Here is a 15,545-nt window from a genome sequence, read left to right as displayed (position 1 = left end):
TCGTAGTATTTGTCACCTTTGATCCTGCTGGCCTTCCTCATTGTTCGCCCCTGGACCAGAGCAGCCTGGTGGAAAGACTGTGGGCTCGAGTCCCTCTGGTGTGTGTTTGCATCTCTGCCTCTCACCTAGGAGCTAGATGGTCCTGGGCAAAGTACTTATGCTCCTCCAGAGTAGGTTCCTTATCTGTGAGAGGAGGGTGCTATCACACCTCCATCATCCAAGCAGAGATTATATGAGATTATGTGGAACCCGGAAAGCGCTTCCCTCTATATTCCTAATCTCGCTAAGTATTGCCACTGACTCACCCAGGCACCCTTATGGTAAATTCTAACGCTTAAATATGGGCTCGTAATTATCCTTAAATTTCCTTTTTTCCCAACAAAATGTGACTGTATTTCCCCCTGTGTCTCATGGTAGGAAACCATGTTCTGACTGTACCACGGATTTAGCTGCACTGTTGCTTGAACCCCACCTCGTGGAGTGTGCCTGTAATTAGGTGTAGTTGCCTTAACCTACTTATGACGCCATCACAGAATCCTAGAGCCTACTTATGACACTGTCACAGAATCCTAGAGCCTCATCTGTTTATTAGCATAAATTAGTCCTGTTGCTAATTGTTCAGTTTTATTTTTTTTAATTGTTCAGTTTTAAAGGAGTTCCATTATGTTTATTTTGAGCATAGCTTTAGTCCAGTCGATCTCTAATTTTTACAAAGAAAAGGTTGTAACTGTAAGTCACAGAGGGTGATGTGCCTTTTGTAAGAACCCCAAGACACCATGATACCCCAGGACACCACCATTGGGAGGTTGAGAGAATGGCCCACATAACAGTATGAGTTTCTGGTATTGTTGTTTGGGTTTAATATCGTGTCCTAAGAAACATTTACTCTTCCATTTTCATAATCCTTCTTCCCGTGTACAATTGAACTTCTACAAATATCTCCCTCTGATCTTCTGATCAAATGGTAAGCTGCTGTCTCTTGAAAACAGTTATTAGGATTCAACTTCGGAGACTGATTTTCATTTCAGCCTTGGGCACTTTCTGAGTTGGTTGGGGGCAGGGAGACCCCTCTCGAGCTGCCCCATGTCTGTGGTCAGCTGAGGGCTGCCGTTTTGGCTGCTGTGCAGACACAGACCCGGCTGCCCCTGCACACCCTTGATTTGGGGTTTTTGAGGTCAGAAATATTTACTTGAGTGTCCTCGGTCAGTGAAGAGGTATCTGTGACTGACATGCCAGCCTTCCCTGTTTGGCCTCTTTGTCGCTGTCAGGAGGAGGCCAATCGCTTTGAACTGCACGGAGCTCGCTTGCAGGAAGCCACTGGTGAGCTCTCACCGCTGAAATGTTGTTGAGTTTTCAGGCGGGTTTTTCCCCCCATCCTTTGGCAAACAGCTGGATCATACACTTCGTTTGCCATCAGAGTATGAGTGTGTATCGTTCTTTTTTTTCCATGAAAACAACATAGAACAAAGCCTCACTTTTAAAAATGCCATGATATTTTGCCACCGTTATGAAAATCTGTCAGCGCCGTATCTAATCTTCCGGTGCATAGAATATCAAAACAGGCGCTATTGAAGGGATTGTGCTTCTGTTAATACAAAAATGTCAGTTCCACAGTCTTGGAACCAGCTGCTCTCAGCCTCTTTCCAATGGGAAGGAAAAAAATAATAAAGTTTCTTTTCCCCCCTCTGCTGTTACTCTTCCTCAGGCCTGACCTTCATAAGAAGAGCCACAGTACACACCACCGCCTTGCTGAAATCTTGCGTTCCGAATACTCAAGTGGGATGGAGGCCGGCATCGCCAAGGTCGAAAAGCAAAACAAACATTCAGAGCCCGGCAGCCAGCCACGCATCGCCGTCTGTAGCCGGTGCCCAGCCTTGGCCGTGGGAAAAACTAAGAAACACTTTCCATGAAGCAGAAAAACCCTAAAAGACTTATCAGGGTTCAACAAGACTTCTCAAAAAAGTTTGCATTGTTGTTGTTTTTTAAACTCTGCCTCCACAGGCCTGGGGCTTGGGGGGATCCTGGAGGCCCCAGAGGTCAGGGCTGACTGCCCGTCCTTGCCAGGAGCCTTGTGGGAAATAATGGTGCCACTTTTCCCTGTAGATACATGTCCCTGACCCAGAGAAGCCACAGCCCTTGTCCCAGCATCTCAGCAGGGCAGGGGTCAGCGTCATGTAGACGAACCAGTTAATGCTTACCTTCTGTGAGATAGCTCATACTTGTACTCTTTTCACCAGCACTACACACTCATCTTGGCCTGCAGCTTGCATGGTGCCCCCTCAACCTCGGGCGAGGGCCTGGTGCAGCAAGCAGCTGCAGGGAGGCCTCTTCCTGCCTCGGGACAGGGTTCTGAATGAGTCTCCGAGTTTTACGTTAGCTGCCCTGTATCAGCACACGGACTACAATGCATTTTGTAAAATAGGATTTTAAAAACTGGGATGCGGTGTGTGAAAGCGAGAAAAAAAAAATCAGCTTCTTTCCTTGATATGCAAGTGCTTTGTGTAAAAGGACCAGCAGCTTTGGGTGTGGGTTGGAAGGCTCCCAGTCCCGTGTACAGGCTGCTCCAAACCCCACGTCGCATTCCTGAGCGTGGCTTCCTTTTTCATGTCCACGGGAAACTTCTGTCACGGCTGATGGATGTACTGATGCCTTTTTTATTTCTTCTTTCTTCTTCTTTTTTTTTTTTTTTTTTTTTACTGTGGCCCTTTCATTATTTGCCTTTGAAGTCCAAAGGTACTGGTCTCCTACTCTTCTCCCATCAAATCCCACCTTGTCCTTAAGTCTGGGGTCTGGGGTCCTTTGTAGTGTGGCCCAGTCCTCAGCCACCCCTCCCGCTCTGTGATTCTTGGGAGGTTTGAAAGGGGGGCCTACCAATTTCCCAGTAAGTGTCAGATTTGGAGACTCTAGAGAGGTTGGAAGGAGCCAGGCCAGAGCTCAGCACCTCTCTGTCTGCAGGTGCTCTGTTGTGTCCACCTTCTCCTGTTCTTTTTGCCTTCCTCCTCCTCCTCCAGGTCCTGCAGCGAGTGCTGGGGCCCCACTTTAGTAAAACCTTCCAGATCCTGGAACTAAGTGGCCAGGAGAGGATTGTAAGAATTGCAAGGTGGGCCGTCTGCCGGGTCCACAGAGGGGTTGGCGTCCTTGCCTCTGTCCCTCTCTGGTAGCCAGGGTAGCGGCAGTCAGCTGACACCCACACCAGAGGACCCAGGGAGAGGGCCAGTGTGAACCCAGTGAGCACAGATCCTCCACAGGAGGGAAGATGGGGCCTCCTTACGTTGGCTGTTACATAGGAATTAGCAGGGATGCTTGGTGCAGTTTCTAACATTAAGAATCCTCATCCTCAAAAAAAAAAAAAAAAAGAAGAAGAAGAAGAATCATCATCCTCAAGCCCCCACAGATGTCAAGCTGACCTGGGGAACCCTGCCATCTTTACTGCAGTGTGTAATGGCTCACAAGATTTGGATGAGAAAAGGAGGCATCAAACTTTAGAGACAAAACCCAGCTGTGTGAGAAACAGGATTAATGCCGGTGATTGGGGAGGATCAAAGAAGCCCTGCTTCCCCCCCACCCCCTGCCAACCCCGACCCCCTCGTGTGCTCATTCCTCAAGCGGTCCAATCCGGGTTCTGCGTTCCTGGGGAAGGAGTGCTGGAACCTGCGGTGTGTGTAAAGGACTGTGATTCTGAGGTGGGACTTGTCCTTATCTGCTAACACTTAGGTGAGAGTTTCTTGCCATGGATGCTTTGTGGACCTGTTTCTAGGCAGAATCAATTTATTACCCCCAGTTAATAAAGAAACATGGATTTAACAGATTTAGGGTTAATATTATCTAAATTTAAATAACCTTAAAATAAATCTCTTTCTCTCATTTTGGCTCCTGACAGATTATGCATTTCAGGCACCAATTAGGCAAAGCTTTGGCCTAATTCCACTGTACATAGTCTAATTTTGTGTGTATTTTTAATCATACCTCTTTTTCTGATTTCCCAAACTTACCTATTTCTCTGTGTCGCAAGCCTGATCGCCTGTATTTAAAAGTCACAGAGAATGTGGACATTTCGTGGAGTGTTGCAACCTAAAGCTTTCTCCCCTCATGGGCCTGTCGAATGGTGGTTTTGCATCCAAACATCATGTTTGCAGTTTCTAGCACTTCTTCAGAGGGGCCCCGTTCCCACACACTGAAGGGCAGAGAGCCCTTGTCGAGTGATTAAGTCAGTGCTGGTGTGCACAGCATCTTCCACTCTTGGAGAAGCAAAGAGCCAACCGGGTCTCAGCAAAGGACATTTTGACAAAGCCCAGAGGATTCCTTTGATTTTTTTTTTTTTTTTCCTTTCCTGTAGTGAAGGGAGGTGAGATTTAGGAAGAGGGGAATAAATGATAAATGAGAGCTCCTTAAGGCAGGTGCATCCCAAACTGCTAGTGACCTCGCTAGTTAGCACTGCTGCCCTCAACATGAAGCCAGGGAAAGCCATTCGAATCCAAGCACCGTTTCCATGATACAAATTTAAAGCTGTTTCTACTGGAGAAGTGGCCCTGCTTGGAAAGGGCGCTTCTTGGGTCTTGTTAAATTGCCTGCGTGACCATCTCACCTTCTCTCTTAATCTGCTCCCACCATGAGGAAGACTCAGAGCAGAGCCTACACCTGTGTGGGGGCAGCGGGGCACCCTTGGAGTCAGACTCCTCAGAAATCTCCAGAATCCTTGTAACAAGGCTCACAGGGGGAATCTAAACTTGCTTTAAACTTTGCTGTCCCTACCCTGTTGAGCCTAGGTTTGTAAGGGACTGGGGTGGGCCGCTGGAGGAGCATAGGAGATGCCTCCTGGGAGTCTCTGCTATTGTTCTGCCCGCAGGGGAGGGGTGGGGGTTTGCATCCATTCTTTCTTTGTATTTTAAAAAGCATTCACACCCCGCCCCAGGGTTGGGAACAGAGAAGCCAATTTAGCCTTCTAAATGGATGAAAGCAGAAGCCCACCTCGCTGCAAAGGTTGTAAAGTTATTATTACAGATGGGAAGTGCAGGACAATTTAAAATATTGTAATTATAAACTTGTAGGGAAGCCTTGTTCTTCATTAATGTAAGATATGAAATCGCCTCTGAGGTACAAGGACAATTACATAGTTGAGAATGTGTCTGTGGTTTACACTGCCGCTGTGTAAATGTAAGGGTGGTTGCTCTGGTCTACCTCCTTCACTTTCACAAAATGAAAAGCACACCAGTGCAAGTTGTCCTTTGATAGATTTTTAATATGATTTTAAAGAGTTTTGTTTGGTCTCATTCTTATTCAATGAGATTAATTTAAAGCACTTATCCCCTGGGCTTAAGTCAATCCATGTAGGATTTGGGCTGGGTTTGTTGCATGGGGGGTTTTGTTTGCAGGAGGCTATGAGAGACTCCTTTCCCACTTCATTAACCCTGAGTTGGGGACAGTCTCCCCTCGCCCCCCACCACAGCCAGAGCTGGGGATTTACCAACCCCCATTCACATGCAAAAGAACTCAAAAGCCGAGAGGCTCCTTGACTTAATTAGCTGCTGTGCATTTTGCAAAATTAGAATAATACCCTCACCATCCCAGGAAAGAAAAGCGGTGGTGTGAGGGGGTGGAGGGTTGGGGGCGTCGGAGGGGCAGGAAACAGTAGCAGGGTCCGTTGGGGAGGGCTACTTTAAACATGCCCTCCACCCCTCCCCCAGGAGGCAGCCCTCTCCCAGAGCAATCCTGCCACTAAACTGGAGGGGGCTCGGCTTGCCGGGCCCTAAAACTTCCCAGCCCTAGACTTGTCTTCTGCCCTGAGAGTCTGAGCTGCAGGTGGTGTGTGGCAGGGAGCACCTGCGCCCACCTCCCCTGAGAGGGAAGGGCCTCAGGAGGTGACCTTGGCCCTTTGTGAACTGGAGGCCGGGAGTCTGGCTGGGGCCTTAAACCCCCCCCCCTCCCCTGAGAGCCCGGAGCCGCGGGGCCGGGGCAGGGGGCAGACGGTCCCCTCTAGGTCTCATCTCTGTACTCCCGGGGTAAAGGAGGAAATGAGAAGGTGAAGGATTGGGGGGTTACCGATGCGGTGACGGCTCCCAGCGAAGGCTCGTCGGGTCCTGGCGGCGCGGGGCCGGGGCCGCCTGGGCGCCCGTGAGCGTCCGGAGCCCGAGCGCGGCCGGGGCGCTGGGCGGAGGGGGCCGGCGGGGGGAGCAGCCTCGGAGCCCATCTGTCGGCCCCGCACCCCGCGAGCCGGTCACCAGCTGCCGGCGCCCTCGTTGCGGCCAGATGAGCCGGCTCAGCGAGGGCACCGCAGCCCGGCCCGCAGCCGAGCGAGCCCAGGCGCTGACCCCCGCTCCAGCCCCCGGGACCGGCTGTGAGCAGCGAGAAACCAGATGGAGAGGGAAGGGGGCGGGGTGGCGGGGTGGGGGGAGCCACGGGCTCACCTCACTGTAGAGACAGGAAGGTCGAGGCCGGGGATGTGGGGGGCCCTGCGCCTACACCCCAACAAGCCCGATCGGGCCCCTGCCCCTGACCACAGTGCCAGGGAAGAAAGGTGGACAAAAATCTATTTCCTTACTAAGGATGGAAGGAGGCCGAGTCCCAGCAAGGGAAATGGATCTTAAGGAGGGTGGGAAAGAAGGGCTGAGCGCCGACAGGCCCGTGGTCATTTGTAAGAAGTTTATTTCGACATTTAAAAAAGAGAGAGAACCCGAGGGCCTGGCTGCCCCCGGCAGGAGGCTGGAGGTGGGGGCTGGGGGTCGGGGTGGTGGGCAAGCCCCTTGACCCCTTCCTGCCTCGCCTGGGAGGAAAGAGGGCACAGGCCACAGACTCACTGATTCACGGACACGGTCACGGGCTCATGGGTCACGAATAAATAACTTCATATACACTTTGCACACCTTATGTACAGCTCTGCCCCACCCGGCGCTCGGAGGAGGGCTCCACGCTCCCCTCCGCCTGTGGGGTGCGGGGAGAGGGCTGGGTGTACAGCTGGAGCACGGAGGGGAAGGGGGAGAGTGCAGCCGGGGTCGCCCCCACCTGCTCCCAAGGAGGTGCCGGGGCGCCCTGGGGAGCCGGGAGGGGGGGGGCCTGTATGTACATCCGGCGGGTGGAAGTGGCTCCCTGATGGCGCGGACAGGACGGCGCACGCCGAGGGGGCTCAGGGACACTCAGTCTGGGTCCGGGCCTCAGGAGACTTGGCGTACAGCCCTTGGGGGACACTGGCTGGGACTCCGGGGAGGGGCGTTGACACCCCGCGCCCCGCGAAGGGCAGGCGGAAGGGGCCCGCGCAGAGCCCCGGGGGCGGGCGGGCGCTTCACCGAGGCTGCGCGGCGCGCGGGAGGACGCCGGCCAGCGGGGGCAGCGGCGGGGGCGGCTCGCTGGCGCCCTGGAGTCCGTGGATGAGGATGCGGGGCACCAGAGGTCTCTGCAGGGCCGGCGGCGGCGCGCTGGGCCCGCGGTACAGATACAGCGCCGCGCCGGGATCCAGGTTGGAAACTAGACTCTGCGGGTAGAAATAAGGCGACGGGAACATCCGCTGGAGCGCTGAGTAATTGCCTGCCTCCGCCAGCAGCTCCAACCCGACCGCCGTCTGTCGCTTCCATTTAGTCCTAGGGACCGAAATAAACGCGTACCGCGGGGTCAGGGCTGCGGCACCCGAAGACCTCCCACCGGTCTCGTGTGCTTGGCCCAGAGCGCCTGCAGGGAGGCGGAGAGGGATCACACGAATTTGTCAATAAATAACGGAGTGCCTGGCACCGTGCTCAGGTGTCACATGCACCCGTTCCTGTGATCTTCTTCCCGCCTTCCATGGCTATTTATCTCTATTTTACAGATCAGAAAACTGAGGCGTTGGCCAGTTTTCCAGATGGTTTCCAAAGAGGCAGAGCCGGGGCTGTAAGCCAGGCTTCCTGACCCCAAAGATGGGGTTCCAACCTCACCACACTCTGCTCCCGGGATCGCGGGGGACATTTGGAACTGGGTTTTGTGGCTCCCCTGGGCATATCCAGCCAGGGATATGGGGGGACTTAGGAAGGCGGACCGCAGGGAGAGGATGGTGGGGGCAAGGGGGTGAGGGGTAGAAGAGGTTGGTCTGCTAGTGGTGGAAAGGGGCCCCGTGGCAGCTGAACCGGCAGCTGAACCGTGGAGCTGGTGGATGCAAACACCGTGAGGTGCCCCTGTTGGCAGCAGGGGGTTTCTGTGGAAGTGCCCAGGCCAGAGTCGGCCACTGGGGAGTATGAGTACTGGCTGCACACACCCTCTCCACCACACCGGATGCCTCGGGCACCCAGCTCTCAGGCCTGTGGGGACCCGAATTCGGAGACCACCAGCTGAGTGTCCGCCTGGGGTTGGGGGTGGCAGGGAAGTCGAGGCCCTGCTGGTTCATTGCCTGAGCTTCAGCTTGGACCCCTGCGTGCACCTGGCCAGCGAGGCTGGGCCAGCCGACCACAGTCCCACCGAGGCAGGCACAGCCACACCAACTGCGTTTCCTTCCCTGAATTATTCATCATCATAATAATTGTGTAATTACTGTAACGGGCCTTAATTATTGATGCCCCGAGCAGTAATCGGTATTTATTATTAATGGGGAGATGTGTTCTGAGGCTTGTTTGTGGAAAGCACCATTCCAGCCTCCACTGAATGTGTGGGTGTGTGTGACCGTGTGAGTTGTGTCAATGTGAGTGTGCGCCTGCAAGTGTGGGTGTGACCGTGGATGTGTGTGTGAATGATTTCATCCTGTGACTGTGTTGGGGAGGGAGATGAGGAAGCAGCAGGTTCTAGACCAATGCCCACCACCAGTTTCCAAATCATCCTGTCCCCAAGGAGCTGGAGCTGGGTCTGTTCCTTCCTCGGGTTTCAGGACTGTAAAGGCTGAGGAGGCCAGAAGAGTCCCAGGAGAGCTCGGACAGGCCCTCCCAGCCTCACACAGACATGTCAGGACTGCCATGTAGTAACTCCTACCCTCCAAGACATTCTGGATACGGAGGCCACCACCCCACCCCTGGCCTGGCACTGCCACCAGGAGAGCTCAGTGGCCCCCACAGGGGCTAAGGCTAGTCCCCAGGGAGGGGGATGGTAGGACCCTGGCTGGGATGCAGGCAGGCCTTGGGCCTCTCTGGTGGCCCATGTGTCTGTCCTCCTGTCCTTGAGGGGGATGACTGGGCACTGGAGACCGAGTCCAGTCCTGTGGCTCTCCCTCACTGTGGACTTTGGGTAAGGCCTTCCCCCTACCCCCACCCCCAGGCTGGAGTTTCCTTACTTTTACAGAATAGGGAAGGCTCAGGCCCTTCTCAGCGCCAGGCGGTGCCCCAGTGGGTCCCTTGGAGGGGCAGTCAGGACAGGAGGGAGGGCCCTTTGCACTCCCCACCCCGCAGCCAGGCCTCACCTGCGGTTCTGGTACCAGGTCTTGACCTGCGTGTCGGTGAGGTTGAGCGAAGCTGCGAGCTCCATACGGTCCTGCACGCTCAGGTACTTCTGCCGCTCGAAGCTGCGCTCCAGCTGTGCCAGCTGATGGTCAGTGAAAGCCGTGCGCGCCTTGCGGGGCTTCTTGAGGCGCACTGGGGGGCTGTCCCGGGAGCTGGAGATCTCGCGGTCGCCCTCCTCCTTCACTGCGGAGACACAGCGGTGCGTCAGGGCCCGGACTCGCCGCCTGCCAGCCCGCGGCCTCAGCCCCGGCCTGGCCCTCGTCGGCCCGCCGGCCCGTTGGTGGAAACCGCGGCTCCCGACCGCCGTGGCCCCGCCGCACTCGAGCGCGGCTCCGAGCGCGGGACGTCCGGGCTCCCCAAACCCTCACGGAGGAGCAGCAGGACTGGTACCTCCGGGGACAAATGATCCAAAGCGAGAGGACGCGACCCGCTCGCTCTCCGCTGCGCTCCCTGGAGGGACGAACGGAGGAGTAACCGAGAAGGCGCCTGGCGACCGGGTGGAGACGCCTGGGGAGGGGTGGGGGTGGGGGTTCCGGCGGGTGGGCGGCGTAGGTGCGCGTCTCGGGGGGTGTGGGTCTGGGCTCTGCAGCCGCACCCCGATTTTCTGGCCACGTGCGGACAGGGAGGAAGCTGAGAGCCCGAATGTGGGGAGAAAAACCCGCGTGGAGAGGCAAAAACCTGTTCACCCCGCAGCGAAGCACTGTCCTAAGAAACGCCTAACCCTAGCGATCGCCCGCGCCGTCCCTGAGCTGCCAGGGAAAATACAGGAGCGTTCGCCCCTCCAATGCGCCTGTCCCCGTTGTCCCTGTTCCCTTGTCAATACAACGCCCGATCGGGGCTCCTGAGGCTTGAGAATGGACCCGACAGGGGCGGCTTCTTTTTTCCCCCTCAGACACCTTCGTTCCTGGTCGACTGCACTGAAAATGCGCGCTTGATAGAACAAGCTCAGTTATCTCTCCCCTTCTCCCTCACGCGCTGATACAACCCACAAGACCGTGTCCCCAAAACTGGCTGCGCGAGCTGGGGCTTCCCCCTCTGTTTCCGTATTTTCTTTTATGGTGAGTTTCATTGTGCGTGGCGTTTGCAGTGACAGGGTTCAGCTGAATGCAAGTTGATTTCTCTCTGTAGGAAACAATAATCCGGTTAATTGAGCCGCTAGGGAGCCAGATTTTTCAACTGGAAAGGCAGAGGTTCTCGGCCGGGAGAGCGCCGGCACCGGCACCGGGTGCGCAGAGGCGGGGAGCAGGGAGGGCCTGATCTGCCGAAACCTCACCGGATGCTTCCCTCCTGTTTCCACAGGGCTCTTGGCCCAGGCTCTCCCTGCCCGCCCCCTGAGCTGGGGCCACATTAGGGTACGTCAGCCTCAGGAGGTGTTGGGATGGGCAAAATTTGAGTTGTCTGTGCCCGAAAGTAAAGTTGACATGAGCATGAGGAAACAATTATTCAAACCTCAAACTTGATATTGTGGAAACCCTGCTTTTTGATGGACCGGCCTGGACTGAGTATGGAAATCCCTAGCTTCTTAGGGTGAGATGGGGGGTTGAGTTTGTGGTGTCAGGAACGGGTTGGATACTTGGGCTTTTCTCTAATCCTTCTTTGGAACAGGCTGGACCCTTTGGATCTGCACTGGGTGCTGCTCAGCATCAGCCTCCGAAACAGTCTTAGCCCAGTGGGGCCTCAGACTGTGGTCTGGAGGCCACATCTCAATGCCCCCAGAGTTCCAGGCCCACCGACCCAGCCTCTCCGAGCAAAGCGCTGGCTGGATTTCTCCACGGACACTGGCTCTAGTAGGCAGGACCTAGCCGCAGACTGCCTTACTTCAAAGCCTGGTTTCGGTTTCTTTCAGCATGATGATCGAGGAGCCTTTGATGCCAAAAAAAAAAAAAAAAAAAAAAACGGGATGGGGCTGACCTTCCCTCTCTACCCTCCTTGGAAGAAATTATTCTTAGCACGGAATGTGGATGGGGAGTTGAATTGCTGAGATGCCCGCCCAGGCTAGCCGGCTGGCTGCCTGGCTCTCTCAGTGTGTCTCTTTTGCAACAAGGCTTCCTAATTCGGTCCCTGAAAAACTCGCCTCCACGTTGGAGAAACGCTCCAGACAATGTCTCAGCAGTGGATGTTTCCGCTTTTACCCGGGAGCTTTGTAAGTGCAAAGGCAGCAGTGCCTAGGGGTGGTGGTGGTAGGGAGAACTTCACCCCCCTCCCCTGCTCCAAACCTATTTAAGTGATATGTGGACAGCCGGCCCTCATCACCTCCCTGATCAGATATCATCAGGGACAGGAGAAGAAAATTGATATTCCAATTATCTTAAACGAAATCGCGCCTCAAAATCCCACCTACGGGCAAAGAAATAAAAAGAGACAAGAGCCAAACTATCTTTCACCTCCACCAGCACCAGCCGTTAGCAAGCAGCTTTGGGGATTTTCACCCTTACTGTAACCATAATGCTGGGGTGTCATTGAGAATTATTAATAACAAACCACTATGTCATAAATACATATTTACACTGCTCCCCCCCTCCCCCCCGCACCTGTCTTTTCTCCGGGGCAAGTTTTCTTTGCGTCTCTAAACGGGCCGGGGGCGGTGGGTGGGGTGGGCGGGACAAGGGTCACTGGACTACATGCCTCTGGACCTCCTCCTTCCTGGCTTCTCTAGCCCAACCGGCCCTTTTTCTAGGCATGGCTGGCCCGGTGAGGCTGAAGGAGACTCTCAGTAGCTAGTGTGGGGAAGTGGAGAGCAGTGAGATGTGGAGCAGGACCCCAAATGGATTTCGGTTTGTGGTCAGGGTCTGTCCACAAATGAACTCTTGGTTGGGAGGAGAGCGTTAAAGTGAGCTTCCCTAAATTCTTCTGAAGACTTTGTACAAATAGGGTGGAGCAGGTGCAGGGCTCCCAAGACAATAAAGAGGTTGCCTTATTAGGGAAGTTTTATCTCATGAAAAGGGTTCTCAGAATTATTTGTAAGACGGAAAGAGCTCTGAGCAGCCTCTACCAGCCCCTAGTTTTCTGCTGGATGGGGACACAGAGCTTTCTCCCTTGCCAGCCCGAGACTCCTTTCCCTCCTGCCTCTTGACTTCTTCCTAGAAAGAATTTTGCACCTCTGGCCTCGCCAAAGAGCTAAAGTCAAGGTAGTGGCTGGGAGTGAGAAAGAAAATTAGGGACTCTTTCCTTCTTTGAATCCCAATCTTAGCTTCCAGATCAAGACGGGATGGAAAAAGAATGACATCAACAAAAAGATTCACAGAGGTGGAAAGGCAAACGAGGGGACGGCAGCTCCAATATTGGGGATGCAGGGAGGGTCACTTGGGAGTCTCTGGGCCCCATACACAGCCTGAAGTTGGTTGCTCGATGCACTTGAAATCAAATTCAGTGAGAACCACTGGGTGGGTGCAGGGTCCTCTCCTCTTGACCAGACCTCTGAACCTGCTCCCCACCAGCTGCTGTTTCTACTTTGAAGTGAGCCTTTCTTTTGCATGATTCCCAGGGCCCAGATCTCACTGGGCCCAACGGGAGGGAAAGCTCAATTCCTCTTCCCGCCTGGAAGTTCAGATTAAAGGGGGAAATTCTGACTGTTTTTAAGGCTCCGTCTGAAATATCCTGCTAGGTTTTTACTCTTCTAAAAGGGCGTTCAAGCAGAACCCTTGGGAATCTTCCATTGCTTCTGCAAGATTTTTTCCCAGAGAACCATTAGCCTGATAGGAAACAGCTCCTGCCCACCAGTGATGCTGGAAGAGTGGTCCCAGGTGAAGTTGAGAAAGTTCGCTTTTTGCATTTTGGGGAATCTCTCCTGGGAAACAGAGTGTCCCTCTTCTACTTTCTCTGCTGGGCTCTGTTGCTCAAAGGCATAGCCACGGGGCCAGCTGAAAGGTTCAGACAAGACCAAAAGGTTCAGCCCGGGCCCCGGGGGGAATGCCAAGTGAGCATGTCCATGTCCCTGTGTGCTTTTAGAAATATAGCAGTTCTTAGAGATGTAGCATGCCACCCACCCCCCGCTGCCAAGTTTTCTCCCGTTTTCTTACCTTTATACTCAGAGTCCGATGAGGCGTTACTGCCACTTTTGTCCAGCTTGTCTCTAAAGTCCTCCCCAGCCTTGGCCACAAGACGGCCCCCAGGCTCAGGGGCGGCCGGCTGCCCGCTGCTAGAGTAGGGTGCACAGGCCGCTAGTGGTTTGCAGTCGGCAAGGATGTCCCTGATCAGAAAGGAGGAGGTCACGGTGCGCGACTGGGCTGGGGCTGAGAGCTGCCCAGGCTGCAGGTGGGAGTCCAAACCTGGGCCTGATGCCCCGCCAGGCCGCGGGGTGCCCGTCTCCAGACAGTCCCTTCCTGGTGAGGCTGGTGAAGAGCAGTCGCTGCTGCTCTCGGAGCGAGGACTCAGCTCCAGGGGCGAGCGGCAGTCCCCAAGCAAGGGGTCCCCCTTGGGAAGGGCGGGGCTGCCCGCGCGGTGGGAGAGAATGGAGTCGATCCCAAAGCCATTGGAGCCTTCCATAGCCAAGCTGCGACCTGTCCTCCCCAAAAGCTCCCCACCCACCCCCAACCCCAGCCGCCGCTGCCCCTGCCCCTAGCTGCGGGCTGGCATGGGGAAGGCGGGCAGGGAGCCTGCGGGCACCTTGGATGGAGTTCAGCCTTGGGGGAGCCGGGGAGCTCTGGGCCAACCTCCTCTGCGCATTAGATCCAAAAGGGCTCAGCGCGTCTTCTGCAGCATCGCGCCGAGCTGCCGAGCCGAGGGGGGGTGGTGGGAGTGTCAGGGAGGAATGGGAGGGAGGGTGCGCCAAGTTGGGGAGAGCAAAGGGGGAGATGGACGGCCTGAGCGCCCCTTTGGCACAGAAGAGATGCGAGGATGTTGGAATCTAAATAAAGAACGGCTTAAAAAAAAGAATCCAAACCGCACGCTTCCTCCAGGCTAGCAGTGGCCGAGGGCAGCAGGGTCAGAACCGCGGATAGCAGCGGGCCGAGCCGCGCTACCAGCCGGCGGAACGGAGCGCACCTGGCGGCGTCAGCACCGCGGAGAGCGGCCCGCGGCGCATGGCGGGGCACCTGGCCGGGGAGGTCCTGTCGCCGCGCTCCCACCGCTCCGGGCCCGTCAGCACCGAGGACAGCGCCCCGGCTCCGCGGGCGCAGCTCTCCGCGTCCTCCGCGCGAGCCGTCGCCTCCCCCCCTTCCTTTAAAAAATGAACTTGTGTCACTTTTACTTTGGGGCTGGGTTTTTTTTTGTTTGTTTCTTTTTTTTTTCCGTTGTGTTGTGTGTGTTTTTTTTAAAGGGGACTCGCCCACGTGTCCCCGGAGTGATGACGCTGATTGGCTCCGGCCGATTTTGGGGGTGATGTCACGGCTCCGCAAGCCGCTGCCCGATTCCCTTTCAGTTTGATTAAAAGAGACACTGAATTAATTACAGCACAGACCCAACTGTTTACCGGCGATTTCCACACGGTTTGCTTTCATTAGGCCGGTGATGAGGCTCCTAATGAGGGTGATTAGCCGAGGGGGGCACGGGCTAGCGGGGAGGGGTCCGGAGCCGGCTGTCTCTGCCGGTCGGTCGGGATGGAGGTTTTTAAAGTTTTCCCTAACCTCTTCCACAGTGATTCAAATTATTTGTCCGCGGGGCTGTCGGAGATACTTTCTCCATCTCTTCCCCCGCCACACACACCCTCCAGCGCTTTCTTCTTCCTCCAGCGAAAGGGACTAAGCCCAGCTGAGAAAGAAGCGTGTGTGTCTGTGAAGAAGCCCTGACCTGGTCGTGGGGGAAGAGATGTTAGTTTAAGCGACATTGTTTTGGAGTGTTTTCGTTGGGCTTTAGATGTTTCCCACATAGGACACTTGCAGCCCTGTGTCTGCCCTCTTTAGACCCTGCGGGGTTTGCAGGGGTTTGAGAAAGCCTGGAGCCGGGCCCTGAAATGGAATCGGGCACAACGATGGCCTCATTGTGGGGCAAGGGTGGAGCACATGGGGAGATCGTGTCGGGGACACTGAGGACCCCGAGAAATCTGACTGGTTCCCCGGGAGGCAGCGCACCGGACAAAGAAGGCAGAGACCTCTGCCCAGCCCACAGCCCCTCCTGTGGTGTGTGTGCCAGGCACCGGGTGTTTTTGTACCTCTAAACACGGACGCAAAAGAGAGTGCGAGTATAGATGTCTGCAAATGGCTTGGTTTCTTACTCCGCACA

The 15,545-nt window shown here is 55.2% G+C and overlaps 2 protein-coding genes across 9 annotated transcripts in view; one reads left to right on the top strand and one right to left on the bottom strand.

The window, feature by feature from the left end:
- Positions 1 to 3,419, top strand: part of DDX31 (DEAD-box helicase 31) — a 70,762-nt gene extending 67,343 nt beyond the window's left edge. For all 8 annotated transcript variants that reach the window (XM_077851208.1, XM_077851209.1, XM_077851207.1 and 5 more), the window contains one exon: positions 1,706 to 3,419. In XM_077851208.1, the coding sequence (XP_077707334.1) occupies positions 1,706 to 1,910 (205 nt within the window). In that variant the 3' untranslated portion in view covers positions 1,911 to 3,419. The remainder of the gene's footprint in view (positions 1 to 1,705) is intronic.
- A 3,032-nt stretch (positions 3,420 to 6,451) lies between these two features.
- Positions 6,452 to 14,458, bottom strand: BARHL1 (BarH like homeobox 1). The gene is made up of 3 exons (XM_077851191.1): positions 13,406 to 14,458; positions 9,347 to 9,569; positions 6,452 to 7,571 (listed from the first exon to the last, which is right to left on the bottom strand). Exons 1-3 carry the CDS (start codon positions 13,869 to 13,871, stop codon positions 7,277 to 7,279), a joined length of 984 nt encoding a protein of 327 aa, XP_077707317.1. The 5' UTR covers positions 13,872 to 14,458; the 3' UTR covers positions 6,452 to 7,276.
- Between the last annotated feature and the right edge of the window lie 1,087 nt (positions 14,459 to 15,545).

This window comes from Canis aureus, chromosome 16 (assembly GCF_053574225.1).
Source record: "Canis aureus isolate CA01 chromosome 16, VMU_Caureus_v.1.0, whole genome shotgun sequence".
NCBI lineage: Eukaryota > Metazoa > Chordata > Mammalia > Carnivora > Canidae > Canis > Canis aureus.
Note: the sequence above shows the minus strand (reverse complement) of the source record. Positions and strands in the feature narration are given on the sequence as shown.